Below are 13072 nucleotides of genomic sequence, written 5' to 3' on the forward strand. Positions count from 1 at the left end.
CAATCCCCATGGCACAGGGAGGGCAAGAGGTATGAGGGCAATATCAGACTGAACAGTCGGATAAAATAACACTGCTAAAATTCAAAAGAAAAATATATATGTTATGGAGAGCCAGTACGCTTATAAATCTTTTTGGGGGAGACTGGCACCAAAGTCTGTATAAGCTATTGCTTCAGAATAATTTCAATCAGCTGAAGGTTTGTTGTAAAACATTGCAAAACCTTTTAAAACTCAGTAAAAAGGTTACTAATAATTTAAGCCATTATTAGCTCTTTAGCGACTAAATCAAAAATTCAACCTGCCTGTTAATTTTTAGTTTTTTTTTCCAAGCAAGTCTTGTCTATTTCGCTATACTTAGTTTGTGATATAAAAATGCACTAACATGTAGGTGTGTTGGGGTTTTCACCCAGAAGGAAGGTGAAAAAGAAATGTGAAGCTATGGACAAGAATTGAGTGCTGCTAAGAAGATATTAAATGGGGGAAATTCTCAATGCAGAAAGGGACTTTAAAAAGCAAATTAACTTGTAACATAAAAATGCACAAACATGCAGGTGTGTTGGGGTTTTCACCTTGGGGGAAGGTGAAAAAGAAATGTGAAGCTATGGAAAAGAATTGAGTGCTGCTAAGATATTGAATGACAGAAATTATCAATGCAGAAAGGGACTTTAGAAAACATATTAACTAATCAAAAATGTCCAATGTGATCCTGGTGGATATCTTAGATCCCACAAAACTGATTCATCAATCTTTCTAGCCACAAGAAAAAATCTCTTTGTTTCAACCCTTCCTGTTATTTCCGTTTTTGTATACAATAGCAGTACATATTTCATGATTTGGTTTCAAAATATGAGTTATTCATTCAGATAAACAATTCTTTTTAATCAATTTAAATTCTTAATTTATCTATGCACTTCCATTTTTTTTCAATTGGAAAACCAAAATTGATGGTTGAATCAATATGAAGTCTTAAATTTTATTATTCCATTAATATTTACATGTGCAACGTTGTAGTTAGATCTCATGCCTGCCAATATTTTCTCACAGAGCTTACCTTTAAGTTTAGTGCTTTTCTTGTTTTCACTAAAATAAAAAAAGTTTATGATAAAAAGAAGTGGTTACTATAAATGTCTACCGGCTACTGGCAATTAACTAAAATTTTGATTTTGTGGATTATTTTGTTTTAAGCAATACCCTTAAAACCAATTAATCTACATATAAGTACAAAAATAGTATTGAATGTGGACATGAAATATCTTTATTAATTTCAAGCCAACTAAATACCAAATCCCATATAATTTTACCGTGATGCTATAAAATGAGCAGTTTTAAATATGAACATGGTCATAATGATTATGAAAGTTTTTGTTTGTGTGTCACCCATGTATTCTCATTGGTTTTGTACTCTGTCATTCCAAAAGCTCTTTTTCAGTGAGTACTTAAATGTGCAAGTTTAATAGAAAAGGATTCTACAAACCAATAAGAAAAAAAAGTCTCCAGTAACCTAAGCTTGCTCATTAACATGCTAAAATGCAGTTAATTGTATGTTACCAGCAATCTTTTTTAAATTTTGATTTTGAAGGACAGAAGTTTTTTCTCTGATTGCAATGCTGCTCCCCGTAAAATCAAGACTCATCCGTGTAATACAAAATGAAGACGTCAAATCTTAAACTGTGTATTATAAAATCCATGTAAAGGAGGGTCTATTGTATATCAATTGAGTGCGTTCATTATGTAACTATGTTTTGTTATGTAATAAGCAGTTTCTACAATTAGTCGAACCACATGACCAAATCTAAGAAAACAATTTTTTATTTCCTAAAAGGAAAACACAGGTTATTAATAAAAATTTATCAAATGTAATGAATTGAGTGGTTTTTTTACTTTGTCACATAAAATAAAAGAAACTTTTCTGAGAGATTTTTTTTTAAGCATGAGTACCTCAGAGATGGCAAATGTAACAAACAGAAAATGAATTTATATCATCTCTAAACAATTCCAGCCATAATAATCATGAAATTTCAAGTTCTAATTCCAATTCTTCTATTTCCGCTTCAATTTCTCCTTTTCTAGCGACTTTATCCAACTGATCTTTTTCAGGATTTGCTAACTCACCAGATTCAATTTTAACCTTCAATGCATTTATGTCTCTTAACTTTTTCTTTAAATTCCGTAATCGTTTTGCAGGGTCGGTAGCAACCGGCTGAGAATTTTTAGTGGAATTTTCAGAATTTAAATCATTTAAGGCTTTTGATGATAAGTCTATATTTGCCACATTGTTAGAAAGATTGTCTATTTTTTGACTGTCGTTCTTCTTTTTCTTTTTCTTCTTTGAAGATTTAGAAGCTACTTCCGTTTCTGTTAAAGACAGTCCAGGAATCTTTTGAGACGTACTCTTTGCAGGCTCGAGGTATTTTGGGTCCAGACCAATAGGATATGTTGGTTTACTTTTAGCCCACTGCTTGCCTTTGCTTTCATATCTAAATAAATGAAATAATTTTAGTAGGCAGATTCAAGGTGAAATAATATCGTTGCTTGATTTGAGGAAATGGTTCATTCTTTTACAAAATACATAGACAAATGTTTTAAACCAAACAATGACAGTGCAAGGATTTCAGGATATCTCTCTCCAGAACCCAGAATTCTTCATTTTTTGACCATAGAAAATGACTAAAACAAACCAAATCCCCTTCCTAAATTGTTTGCTGGCAGCTTGACTGAAACCAAACAACTGAAATCCAAGATTTAAATATAATTTTTGGAAAATTTAAAAATATTTTGATCATAAAAATACAGTCAAATTCTGTTTTAGCAAAGACCATTGTAGCAAAATACTTGTTTTAGCAAAGACTTTGGTAATTCCCAACTCAAATTATATGGGAAGGAACGAGGTAAATATTTGCAATGTCCATACAATGAAATTTTGTGACAGCAAAACTATTTGCTGATCTCTCGGACTTCATTAAAATGGGATTAAACTGTAAGATATTGATAAAATTCATGGCAAGTTATTGCTTTATACAGGATAGAATAATGCTATGAAGAAAATGAATCATAATGTACAAAAGTTCCATTAACTCTACAACTTTTAATTTAGTAGAATATACTCTTTGGAATTAAAGTATTTGAGGCATGGACTCTTAAGTAAATTGTCAAAAAAGGGGGAAAAGAAAAAGTCTTATTTCTCTCCTATTTTATTTCTCTGTTTATGATAAATATAACTGAATATTTCGGTTTTAATTTTGTTTTGTTTTTTACCCCTTAATTTTTAGTTTTTAACAACCAATAGAATTTCTCCATCTGATGTAAACATTTATCAGTCAGTAAACATCTGTTGAAATTTTACACATTAAAGCAAACTTTGAGATTTTCACTGAAGAAATGTTGGATCTGAAGCATTATCTGGGAATGGGCGTAATTTTATGAACAGTTAGTATAAGAATCAAATTAATATTGTGCCTTCATGGTCACATGTGAATTTTGAGTATCTAATACCAGATGCAGATTTTTTTCAGCATTGTTCTTTTTTAGGCTCATTTGGCTTTATAGAAGATAACTACCTTCTTTTAGTTTCTTCTGATATATAGTTCAGGCTTCAAGTGAATCATGAGATAAGACAAAGGAAAAGTTTTTTTAAATGTTCCTAATAACATTAATGGAAATCTGGTTATTCTTCATGTTCATTATTACACTATGCTCAATAACATAGGGCTATCAAAAGTAATAAAGGAGACGAAAGATAATACAAATATGTAAATGTAAGAAAAATCCTTGCTTATTCAAATGAAATAAAAAATGGAATCTTAATAAGTGGTTAAAAGTAAGTTCAGTATCCCCATTCACATGAAGCTTTTCAATCCCGTAAAAAAGTTACTTTATACCACATTCTGGTTATTTCTCGGGCAAATGAGTTTTTTTCTCTCCCCAGAATGCACTAGGCGAAACGAGTTTGTTTACTTGCTGGGTATAGCTGCTAAAGATGCTGGGTAAAACCACTTTCTTGAGTACAATCTCTTTTCATATTCTCATTTATGTGAATTTCCAACCGATTTTTTTCAGAGGAAGTGAGGAAATGAGAGGGACATAAGTCTCATGTGAATGCAGCTATTGTGTGTTTAGTATCAAGTAATTTAGGGTCAATAAGTATCCAGTTTAGAGGCACAAAATAAAAACCCACAAAATAATTGATTACTTTGTTATATCTATTTTAAATGTATAAAAATTTCATGGAGGAATAAAATCAAAAAACTAAGTTTTCAATTGGAATGAAATACATTCTTTTTTTATAGTTTGATTTCAAAAGGCCAGTACGATTCATTTTTTAACATGCATCACACAAAAACGTAAGTCAAATGCTTGAAAATTCTTATCACACTTCCCAAGTGTGGATTCTGGAATATCCGCTAAATATGGTGGCATGGTTATTGGGGATGAACTGATTTTGCAGATAGTCAACAAAATAGCTGAAGTGGGCAAGAAATGCATCTGAATCAGTTTTATTAATTTTAATACTAGTACACAAGTTTGGTGGTTTGGAAATTTTTTATAGCTGTGCCCCCTTTTTCACACAAAACTTGTCCTCCCACCTCTCATTTTTCGTAGTAAATATGATCTCATAAATACAATCCTCTGGTGATGCGCTTTATCTGATGAGGTAGAAAAATAGTACTATATCTTACAAAGTAGTTTAAATAAATTTAAAAAATAAATAAATAAAATAGTGTAGTTATTTAAACCAGAGAATAAATGCAGTTGAAATGAAATATGTTTTATGAATACTACTAATGACTCTGAAGATTTCAAAATAATGTTTACACATACAGAGGCATTTCTTCTTGAGGAATATAGCCATCTTTTACCCTTCTTGCTTTTCTCCAACTGCCATCAGGTCTTTGGGTAGCAGGTATGTAAGTACCTATTGTTTTATATAGTAAAAAAATCATATTTAATATTATAAACTAAACATTTTTTAAAGACATTTAAAATGCAAGGAGTGTCTAATCTTCTACAGTGATAACACAACCTGGAAATTTGGGATTCTCTCAATATTAAGGAAAATTATTGTTTCAGGTTTAGGGATGAGAGTGGTAAGAGAGCAAAGAGGAGGAAATCCAAATTTTTTTTATTAAAACCATGCATAAAAGGGATGATTCCATAATTGCATCAAAATAACCTATAGAAATATATTTCTCAACCTTTTTAGACCTGGCAAAGCTTTAAAAAATTCCGTGGATCATTGAGTTTTTTTTCTTTTATTTTTATAACTTAAAAAAAGAAAGAAAAACTTTTGAATCACAAAACATTAAAGGTAATAAGAAAAAAAACCTGACCTGTGGAAATTTTCTTTTCTCTCTCCATTTTATTTTGTTCATTCATTTTCTGTTTTGCAAAAAAAAAAAAAAAAAAAAAACTTTGAATCCCAGGTCATGAAAAACTTGTGAAAAAAGTGTTTACAACAGAGCCTATGCCTAAGAAAAGTAATTAAAAAAGATGTTTTTAATTTTTTGATTATAATGGTAAATTCAATTAATTTTGTTAAGTTAGGAATAATTTTTTTTGGACAAATTATCCTTTAGTTGGTTTTAAAAAAAGACGAGACTATTCTCTTTTTCTCGAGATTTAGTTAACATTACAACGAAATGACATTTTAAAAATTATATTTGATCCTTTTCTAAAGGCTGTTGTGACTTTTTCTCACTATTTTAAACTTTTAACTTCTCCTAATATCACATTTAAAATGTGCTTCCCTCATGTCACATGCCTCTCAGTCTTGCACTAAGACCAAATCCAACACCTTGATACTGATTATGTAATTTTGATATGTTGATGATAAAATAAAATACTTCATTTGCTCCAAATACATCTGCCATTAGAAAATAATTATTTTTGTGCTTTAACCTTAAGAATGAAAAATCATTAAAGTGTAGTTCAAATTTGCAAAAAAAAAAAAAATAGTTGACATGTTTCAGCGTAACAAGGAGTCACTCTTTTATGTGTAAAGAAGGGAGTTTAAGGATAAAAGACACCAGAGCATTCAAGCATTGTTCCTAGTTAAATTAAAATGTTTCTAACCCATAACTTCCTCTTTTTGCAGATAAAGTGGTTCTTTGTAATTCTGAAACATGTCTGCAATCATTTTTGCAAATTTTCTACTATATTAATTGGATTATCCTTTACTTCTGTGTGATAACCATGATTGAAAGTCAGGGGAAATTTTTTTAAGTTCAATTGAAAAATTATCAATTGAACTCTGTCATCCATATTTTTTTACCATGTTCTATGAATATTGAATTTAAAAAAGCCTATTTTTGTTTCCATAAATGAGGATTCAGAGGGGGGTGGGGTACATCTTTCCCCTAACTACAAGACGGTTTGAACCCATCTTGCCTCAAAACAAAACCAAAATGCTTTGGTAGCCAAAATTACCATTTACGATTTTTTTTCTTTTGGAGGTATCAATACATTTTTTATCAAAGAGTGCTTCATTAACACAACATTTAAAATTATTGATTAAAAAAAAGGAATCTTGCCAGTATAGCAGAAACTTTTATATAAGAGGTTTAATGTTCATTTTTCTTAAAAGAAATTAGTCAATACCTATAACATAATAAGATAAACAATAATTCTAGAAAAGGAATGCAATGACCTCTTTCGATGTTATGCTTGTTTAATAAATTTTATGCTACATGATATGAAAATAGTTTTGTGCCTAACAACATTGCATGATGTAAACAGTCCACAAATCAAATCCAAACAGGGCCCAAGTTCTTCTTTTGGGCGATTCCATGATAAGGTCAACCAGATGATCAAATTTTCAAAATTAAAATTTCTAAACAAATAAGGTGTCATTTTAAAGGTCAAGAATTGTATATTTTGAAATGCCTGTTTAAAATTTGACGACTTCAGTTATAAATAAGTTACAGGAGGTTAAACTAAGCTCAACATCTTGAGTATTTTCAAACCTTATTTGGTGACTCTCAAAGAAATCCTGTTTTTTCCAAAAAATACATACTAATATTATGAATTGAGATGAATAACCATTTAAAGATACAATGTGCTGCTGATGATGTTGCAAAAATGTGTCAAAATATAATTCATTTTGATTTGTAAAAGAATTCCTCTGCTGTACAATTAAGTGTTTTACATCTGACACCAAAATGAGCAAATTAATTATGCAGAGCCAATAATTTTAAAGCTACATACATGTATTTTTTGCATAAAAAGTAAGATTTTCAATCTCATTGATGTAACCTATTTTCATTTTGTAACAAGTGAATATTTTTTATAAAAATCTAGGTGTCGAGCGTAAAAAATTTTTTTACGTCCGACATCATTGACGTCTGACACTGTTACATTCCTTTAAACAGCATATGTTTTCAACTGTGTATCTCCTTTTTTTGCCTTTAATTTCAAAGTGAAACATACATAAAAAACAACTTAGTGAATTTACTGTACATACATATAGGGTTGATTAAGGTAAGTGGGACCTCTTTTGAAAACAGTTCGTTTGTGAAAACTTATACAAAAGTTTCGAAACAAAAAAATGAAAGTTATTATATTATTGTTTCTTGAACATTATTAAAAAAAAAAAAAGTCTATCATAATTTTCTAAAATGATGCTTTAATTATTCTTAAGTATTTTTTTTTAATCGAATGGATGTCCCACTTACCCCATAGTAAGGGGTAAGTGGGTCACCTCCCTTTTAATTAAATTTAAATGAAGCATATTTAAAAACGGGATAAGGGAGTCTTACATGATAAAGTATGTAAATTTTTAGTGTGAATTACTTTTTTGTAAATGTATCCATTTATAAGATTTTAGTGTCTTTTAAATCTGTATCACAGAACATTTTAAAACAAAAAACTAAAACAATTTCATTTGTGAAATTAAATGAAAGCCTTTAGGTACGGTACATATACTACTTTTACATAGGTGTGTTGAATAAATGTAATATAGTTGATTAAGATCAATTTTGACAAGTTAGCCAAAACTATAAATTGAAAAAAAAAATGGAAACACTAAATGACTGTGTTTATATAAAGTTGGCTAAGAAAGAACCATTATCAACATTCAACCTACATAAATTTTGATGGTTTTCTTTCAGGTAAATTTCAAATAACTAGTTACCAGCTTTAGCAGTTTTTGTAGTGAACTATCAATTACTACTAAGTCATATTAGTTGTCTTGTATTTCAAATACAAATATTTCATCAGAGTTGCTTTTGATTTTCAAATCCTCACTGTTATGGGGGAACCCTGTACTGTGAGGACCTCTTATAGCAAAATTTTACGGGGTAACTGGAACCCCTCCTCTAAAACAGTTATTAATAATATTTGATTCAAATATTCTGATTGCAGTATGCACTTCAAGTTAAACTGCACATGAAGGTTTAATGATCATAAAAAAATAATAAAAGCTATCCGGGAAACACTTTGAAAAATGCGGCTTGAACTCGCCAAAAAAATTTTTTTCAGATTTTTTTTTCTTTTTTGACTAAGCTCTCTGACCTAGAAAAAAATTCCACGAAACCCAAATATGTGCAAAATTAATCTCTGTAATGAACTTTCACATGATTAATGTAAAAAAAAGTATAAAAACCATATGCATATTTCAGTTTTAGGGGGAAATACCCTAAACCAGTTAAACCAGAAACCTAATTCAGTTTCACCCACTTACAACCAGTATCCCACTTCTCCCAACCAACCCTACTTTTGAATTTTCTTGGTGAATTTTGTTTCAGTATATGTAACCTATAATTTATATATTTATAACTGTAATCATTGTTATGTATTTACATTTAAGAGCAATAGTTAACGTCCAATATGAACAATTTACTTCCTACGCCGAAAATTTACATCCGACACCAAGCTAAAAATATTTTTTCAATAATTTTATTCTTTATAATATCATTTGAAAACTGAAATATGCTTCAATCATAAGTATATTTTAGAATTAAGCGTTTTTTTTTTAAATTTAAATGTAAGCCAATTCACAGACTTTTAATAATTTTTAAGTGAACCATCAATTTTATTATTTGAGTGTTTACTTCCGACACCAACTCTTTAAATTTTTTAAATTTATACTTTAGGGATCTATTTTGAAAAACTGACATGATTTTTATTCAGTGGGATGTAGTAAGTATCTTTTAAATAAATTTAATCATTTTGGATCAGTTTATATTTGGTAAATGGAATTAAAACCGAGAAAATTTTCTTCATTTTTTACATCCGACACCATGGAATTGCTCATTTCCAACATTGGCAATATATTCTAATATTGGATTTTTTAGTCTATCTAACTTCGCAGTCTATTTGTTTTGTAATTAATTTTTAAAGCCGGATCAGAAAATGAAAGGTTATAAGAAAGATTAATTGAAAAGGAAAAGGGTTAGGAATAAGAAACTGAAGTTAAAAATAATGAAATTATTCAACTGCTAAAAGTATCTTCATTCCCAGCATGCTTTACTTACAAGTTAAAAAAAAAAAAAATCAAAGGGGAAAGGTGTATTTTTTTGATAGAAATCATCAAAGGGAAGATCTAACAAAATCCAAATAGAAAACAATACCTTTAATTTTTTAGTATATAATAAGAGAGAACCCTTCCAACTCTTCATTAATTCACATATAAGTCAGATGGTATTAAGGCATTCACATGTTTAAAAAATAATCGAACTTTAAAGACGAGCTTTTTTTACAGCCATAAAAATACATGCTGGTGCCTTCAAAAACAATAAGATGAATTACGTGGAGAAAATGCAAAACTTAATTTGAAGAGAAACAAACTGACTTGATAAGGGCTGTAATGCATTCTTAATTCGAAATTATTTATTTATTATTTCTCAAGTACGGTATTAGTATTGCAATGTTTAATTCACTAAAACACAGCTAGCGCATTTGTAGGAGACAACTTGTTTTTTCAGTCATATAAAGATATATTTCCAATGAAAAAGACACAAAATCTTAATGAATGAAATGCAAATTTCTAAAATTTCACCATCATAAATTTATCTGGTGAGAGGACAAAGAGCAAAGAGGGTTTAAATAAATTTTTTACCCGTGTCATCTTGAACATACGAATTAGCAGCCGCCATATTTATAGAAACACAATAAGAAGTTGAAGTTTCTTTTAGCTAAACATTTAAAAAAATCATTTTTAAAAACTTTGAACGAATTTACTCTCAAAAATGAAGCATTTTGTTGAACCTAAAATTCACACGATTTAGAGAATGCATGAATAACTTAAGATTCTTCCGATATGCAAAAGTATACCTTACAAAAAATATACTTGTAATGGCAACCGTAAAACAATCCCAGAAACGCAATATCAACAACAACATAAATCGCATAAATTCGGCTGCTGGAGTTTTAGCAGACGGGAAAGGTGGATAGAGGGGAAGTTTTCGATAAAGGTGCGTCTTGGCGACTTTTTCAAAGCTCGCCAAATTTTTTGGCGCCAAAGTCTAGGCGCTATTTTTCCCGCTCTGCCAATGAAAAAAAGGGGGGAGAAACGTATGTTTTTTTACTAACCTACTGGAAAATGAATGAAATGGAGTTTTTGCATCAGAAATACAAGAAATTGGAGCATCAAAATGTAAACAAAAGGTTCAAAAACAACTAAATCTCGAGAAAAATACTAAAAAACTCAACTGCTTAAAAACACTTAATATGAACTAATCTAATCAAATAAACACTGAAAATTACATTGAAATGCAAAGAAAACTAGGCAAGAAAAATTCTTTAAAAAACGGTAAAAAGCATTAAAATAAATAATTAACCTATTAAAAAAGAAATTTTGAATAATTTAATGCACAAAAACACTAATTATAAACTAATCTAAATAAATAAACCCTAAACAATACAATAAAATGCTGCGAAAACTAGATTGATATATTTTTAGTAAGGCAGTGGTTGCAGACCCGACCGCCGGAAATGTAATGAAGCACCGACCAACTTCTGTGCATGAGCAGAATAGAAATTATTACTGCCTGGGGTCGGGACTGTTTTATGAACCCGACCAAAGGGGCGGGATCTAATTTCAACAGCCGACCAATGATATTCTATGCGGTCGGACGAATTATGTATGGCCGACCACACAAATTAAGATACTTTCCCAATGACCATAAAAACATTAAAAGAAACATCAAATCAAAAATTAATTTGGGAAATATCCTCAAAAACACTATTATTTAACTAATCTAAATAAATAAACTCTTAAAAATTCAATTAAAAAAATAAACCCTACAAAACACGAGAAATTCATTCATTTCCCACGGAAGTAGGATAGAAAAAAAAAATATTTTCATCCTTTCTTTTTCATTTGCAGAGCGAAAAAAATAGCGTCTGGAAATGGGGGCCAAAAAATTTAGCAACAGTTTAAGGAAAACACATAAAATAACAAAAATAAAACGGCATGGTTGCAAACAGGTTTAGCCTGATTAGAGCAAAATCTAAATACATCTGGACTGAAAAAAATTAAAAAACGATTGGAAAGGATAAATTTAGGATTAAAATAAATATTAGACTTCAAAAAATTAATTATTTTTGTAAAATTAAGCACTACAAAAGAAGGGGTGGTTATGTAACGATGAAATCACTGCATCCCATGCTGTTTTATAAAAACTATTTTACAAATTTGAATTTTAAAAAAGTAAAAAGTTGTACTCACTGCTTGCAGGTTTTCAATAAGATCCTCTTAGTTTTTTGAAAAAAGAAAAACGCCCAATTTAAATTAATTTAAAAAAAAATTTGGCCACGAGGTGAATTTAATTTACCACTGCACTCCCATCCGAAATGCGGGGGTGGGGGGAAAGGCAGGGGGCGCTCCGCTCCGTAGAGTGGGTAGTAAAGGGGTTGCCGTGGTATCCCCGTAGTGGCGCCGGTTTGCTATGAGAGCAGTTTATCGCCAGGGAAGGGGAAAATAGTAGGGTTGCCGTAGTATTGCGACAGTGGCGCTTTGTTGCCATAAGAGAGAGATTTATCGCCAAAATTTGGCGACATTTGGAAAAGCACCTTTATCGAATAATCCCCGGATAGAGATTGAAAAACATTTGATGGGATTCATGCTTTTGATGCATATATTCATGTGCATAAAAAGCGATTTCCTTACCCAAGATGAAGTTTGCAGAGCATTTAGCAGCACATATTACCCCAGAATGGCGAAAACAGTACATACAATACGAGGTGACGAATTACACAATATATAATTTACAACTGTGACAGTTTTCAACTAGGTTCCTATTAAAATTAACTTCTCTTTTTCTTTGAACTAATTTTCTTTGAACGAAACAATTGCTAGTTTGAAAGCTACTTCAAAATAAAAATTTTCTCGTTCGACGCAGTTCTCGACTGCTATTCTTTGTAGTATCTAACATAATAATGTGCAACTTTGTTTTTTCGTATTTCTACTTGCAGTTATGATTTTTGTTATAATTCTGATTTTTGCTTGAAAATTTTTCTGTTCCGATTTTATACAAAATAAATGATTCAATTTCGTAAGGAAAACATAATAGTAACTTCAAAGCATTCGCTTGATTTTCTTTCCATACGCAGTATCCAAACATTCTGTTCATTATGTTAAGCGTCATTTTATTCTGACATTTCCGATAACATACTTTGGTTGTTTTTTATTTTGCTTTTTTAAAAATTCCATTTATTTTCTCAAGTTTTTGAAACTGGATGTTTAAACCTGTGCAGTTCAATGTGTCTTATATATATTATTTATTTATTTATTTTGCTCATCGATTTATTTCTACAAGGGATTCAGTTTTATGTTTCTCTCTTTTCATTTACTGATTGGCCAATTTTTTCGAATGTAGCCAAGGGCGGATTCAGGGGAGGGTCAAAGGGTCAGCTGACCCCCCTATGATGAAAAACATTTTTTTAAATGAGTACAAGCACGCGTATAAGAAGATGAAATTGGCATTTAAATGGATGCTCTCCATAAGTTTTTTTTTTGCATTGTAAAAGTTCCTTTTTACAATGAAAACTCCGAAATGCGTGTTTGATATATTTTTCATATTTGTACTTCTTTTAACGTTGTTGTAGAAAATTTTAATACAGCAATGCTGTGTGTTTC

The 13072-nt window shown here is 30.3% G+C and overlaps 2 protein-coding genes across 2 annotated transcripts in view; one reads left to right on the forward strand and one right to left on the reverse strand.

Annotated features, from left to right (window-relative positions):
• Positions 1 to 1680: 1680 nt before the first annotated feature.
• On the reverse strand, positions 1681 to 10105 carry LOC129222181 (partner of Y14 and mago-like). Its single transcript, XM_054856645.1, has 3 exons — positions 10052 to 10105; positions 4819 to 4912; positions 1681 to 2477 (listed from the first exon to the last, which is right to left on the reverse strand). Exons 1-3 carry the CDS (start codon positions 10086 to 10088, stop codon positions 2009 to 2011), a joined length of 600 nt encoding a protein of 199 aa, XP_054712620.1. The 5' UTR covers positions 10089 to 10105; the 3' UTR covers positions 1681 to 2008.
• Positions 10106 to 12108: 2003 nt separating this feature from the next.
• Positions 12109 to 13072, forward strand: part of LOC129222196 (xenotropic and polytropic retrovirus receptor 1-like) — a 39765-nt gene continuing 38801 nt past the window's right edge. The window contains exon 1 of the mRNA XM_054856667.1: positions 12109 to 12177. Within this exon, the coding sequence (XP_054712642.1) occupies positions 12109 to 12177 (69 nt within the window). The remainder of the gene's footprint in view (positions 12178 to 13072) is intronic.

The sequence above is a fragment of the Uloborus diversus genome, chromosome 5 (genome assembly GCF_026930045.1).
Source record: "Uloborus diversus isolate 005 chromosome 5, Udiv.v.3.1, whole genome shotgun sequence".
Classification (NCBI taxonomy): Eukaryota; Metazoa; Arthropoda; class Arachnida; order Araneae; family Uloboridae; genus Uloborus; species Uloborus diversus.

What these genes read in the sequence shown, in the direction of transcription:
- LOC129222181 (XM_054856645.1), bottom strand. Translation starts at nt 10,088, where the DNA reads ATGGCGGCTGCTAATTCGTATGTTCAAGATGACACGG. An exon ending in GTATGTTCAAGATGACACGG is followed by an intron (nt 4,913 to 10,051) that starts GTAAAAAATTTA and finishes ATAAAACAATAG; the next exon opens with GTACTTACATACCTGCTACC. An exon ending in CCTCAAGAAGAAATGCCTCT is followed by an intron (nt 2,478 to 4,818) that starts GTATGTGTAAAC and finishes TCATTTATTTAG; the next exon opens with ATATGAAAGCAAAGGCAAGC.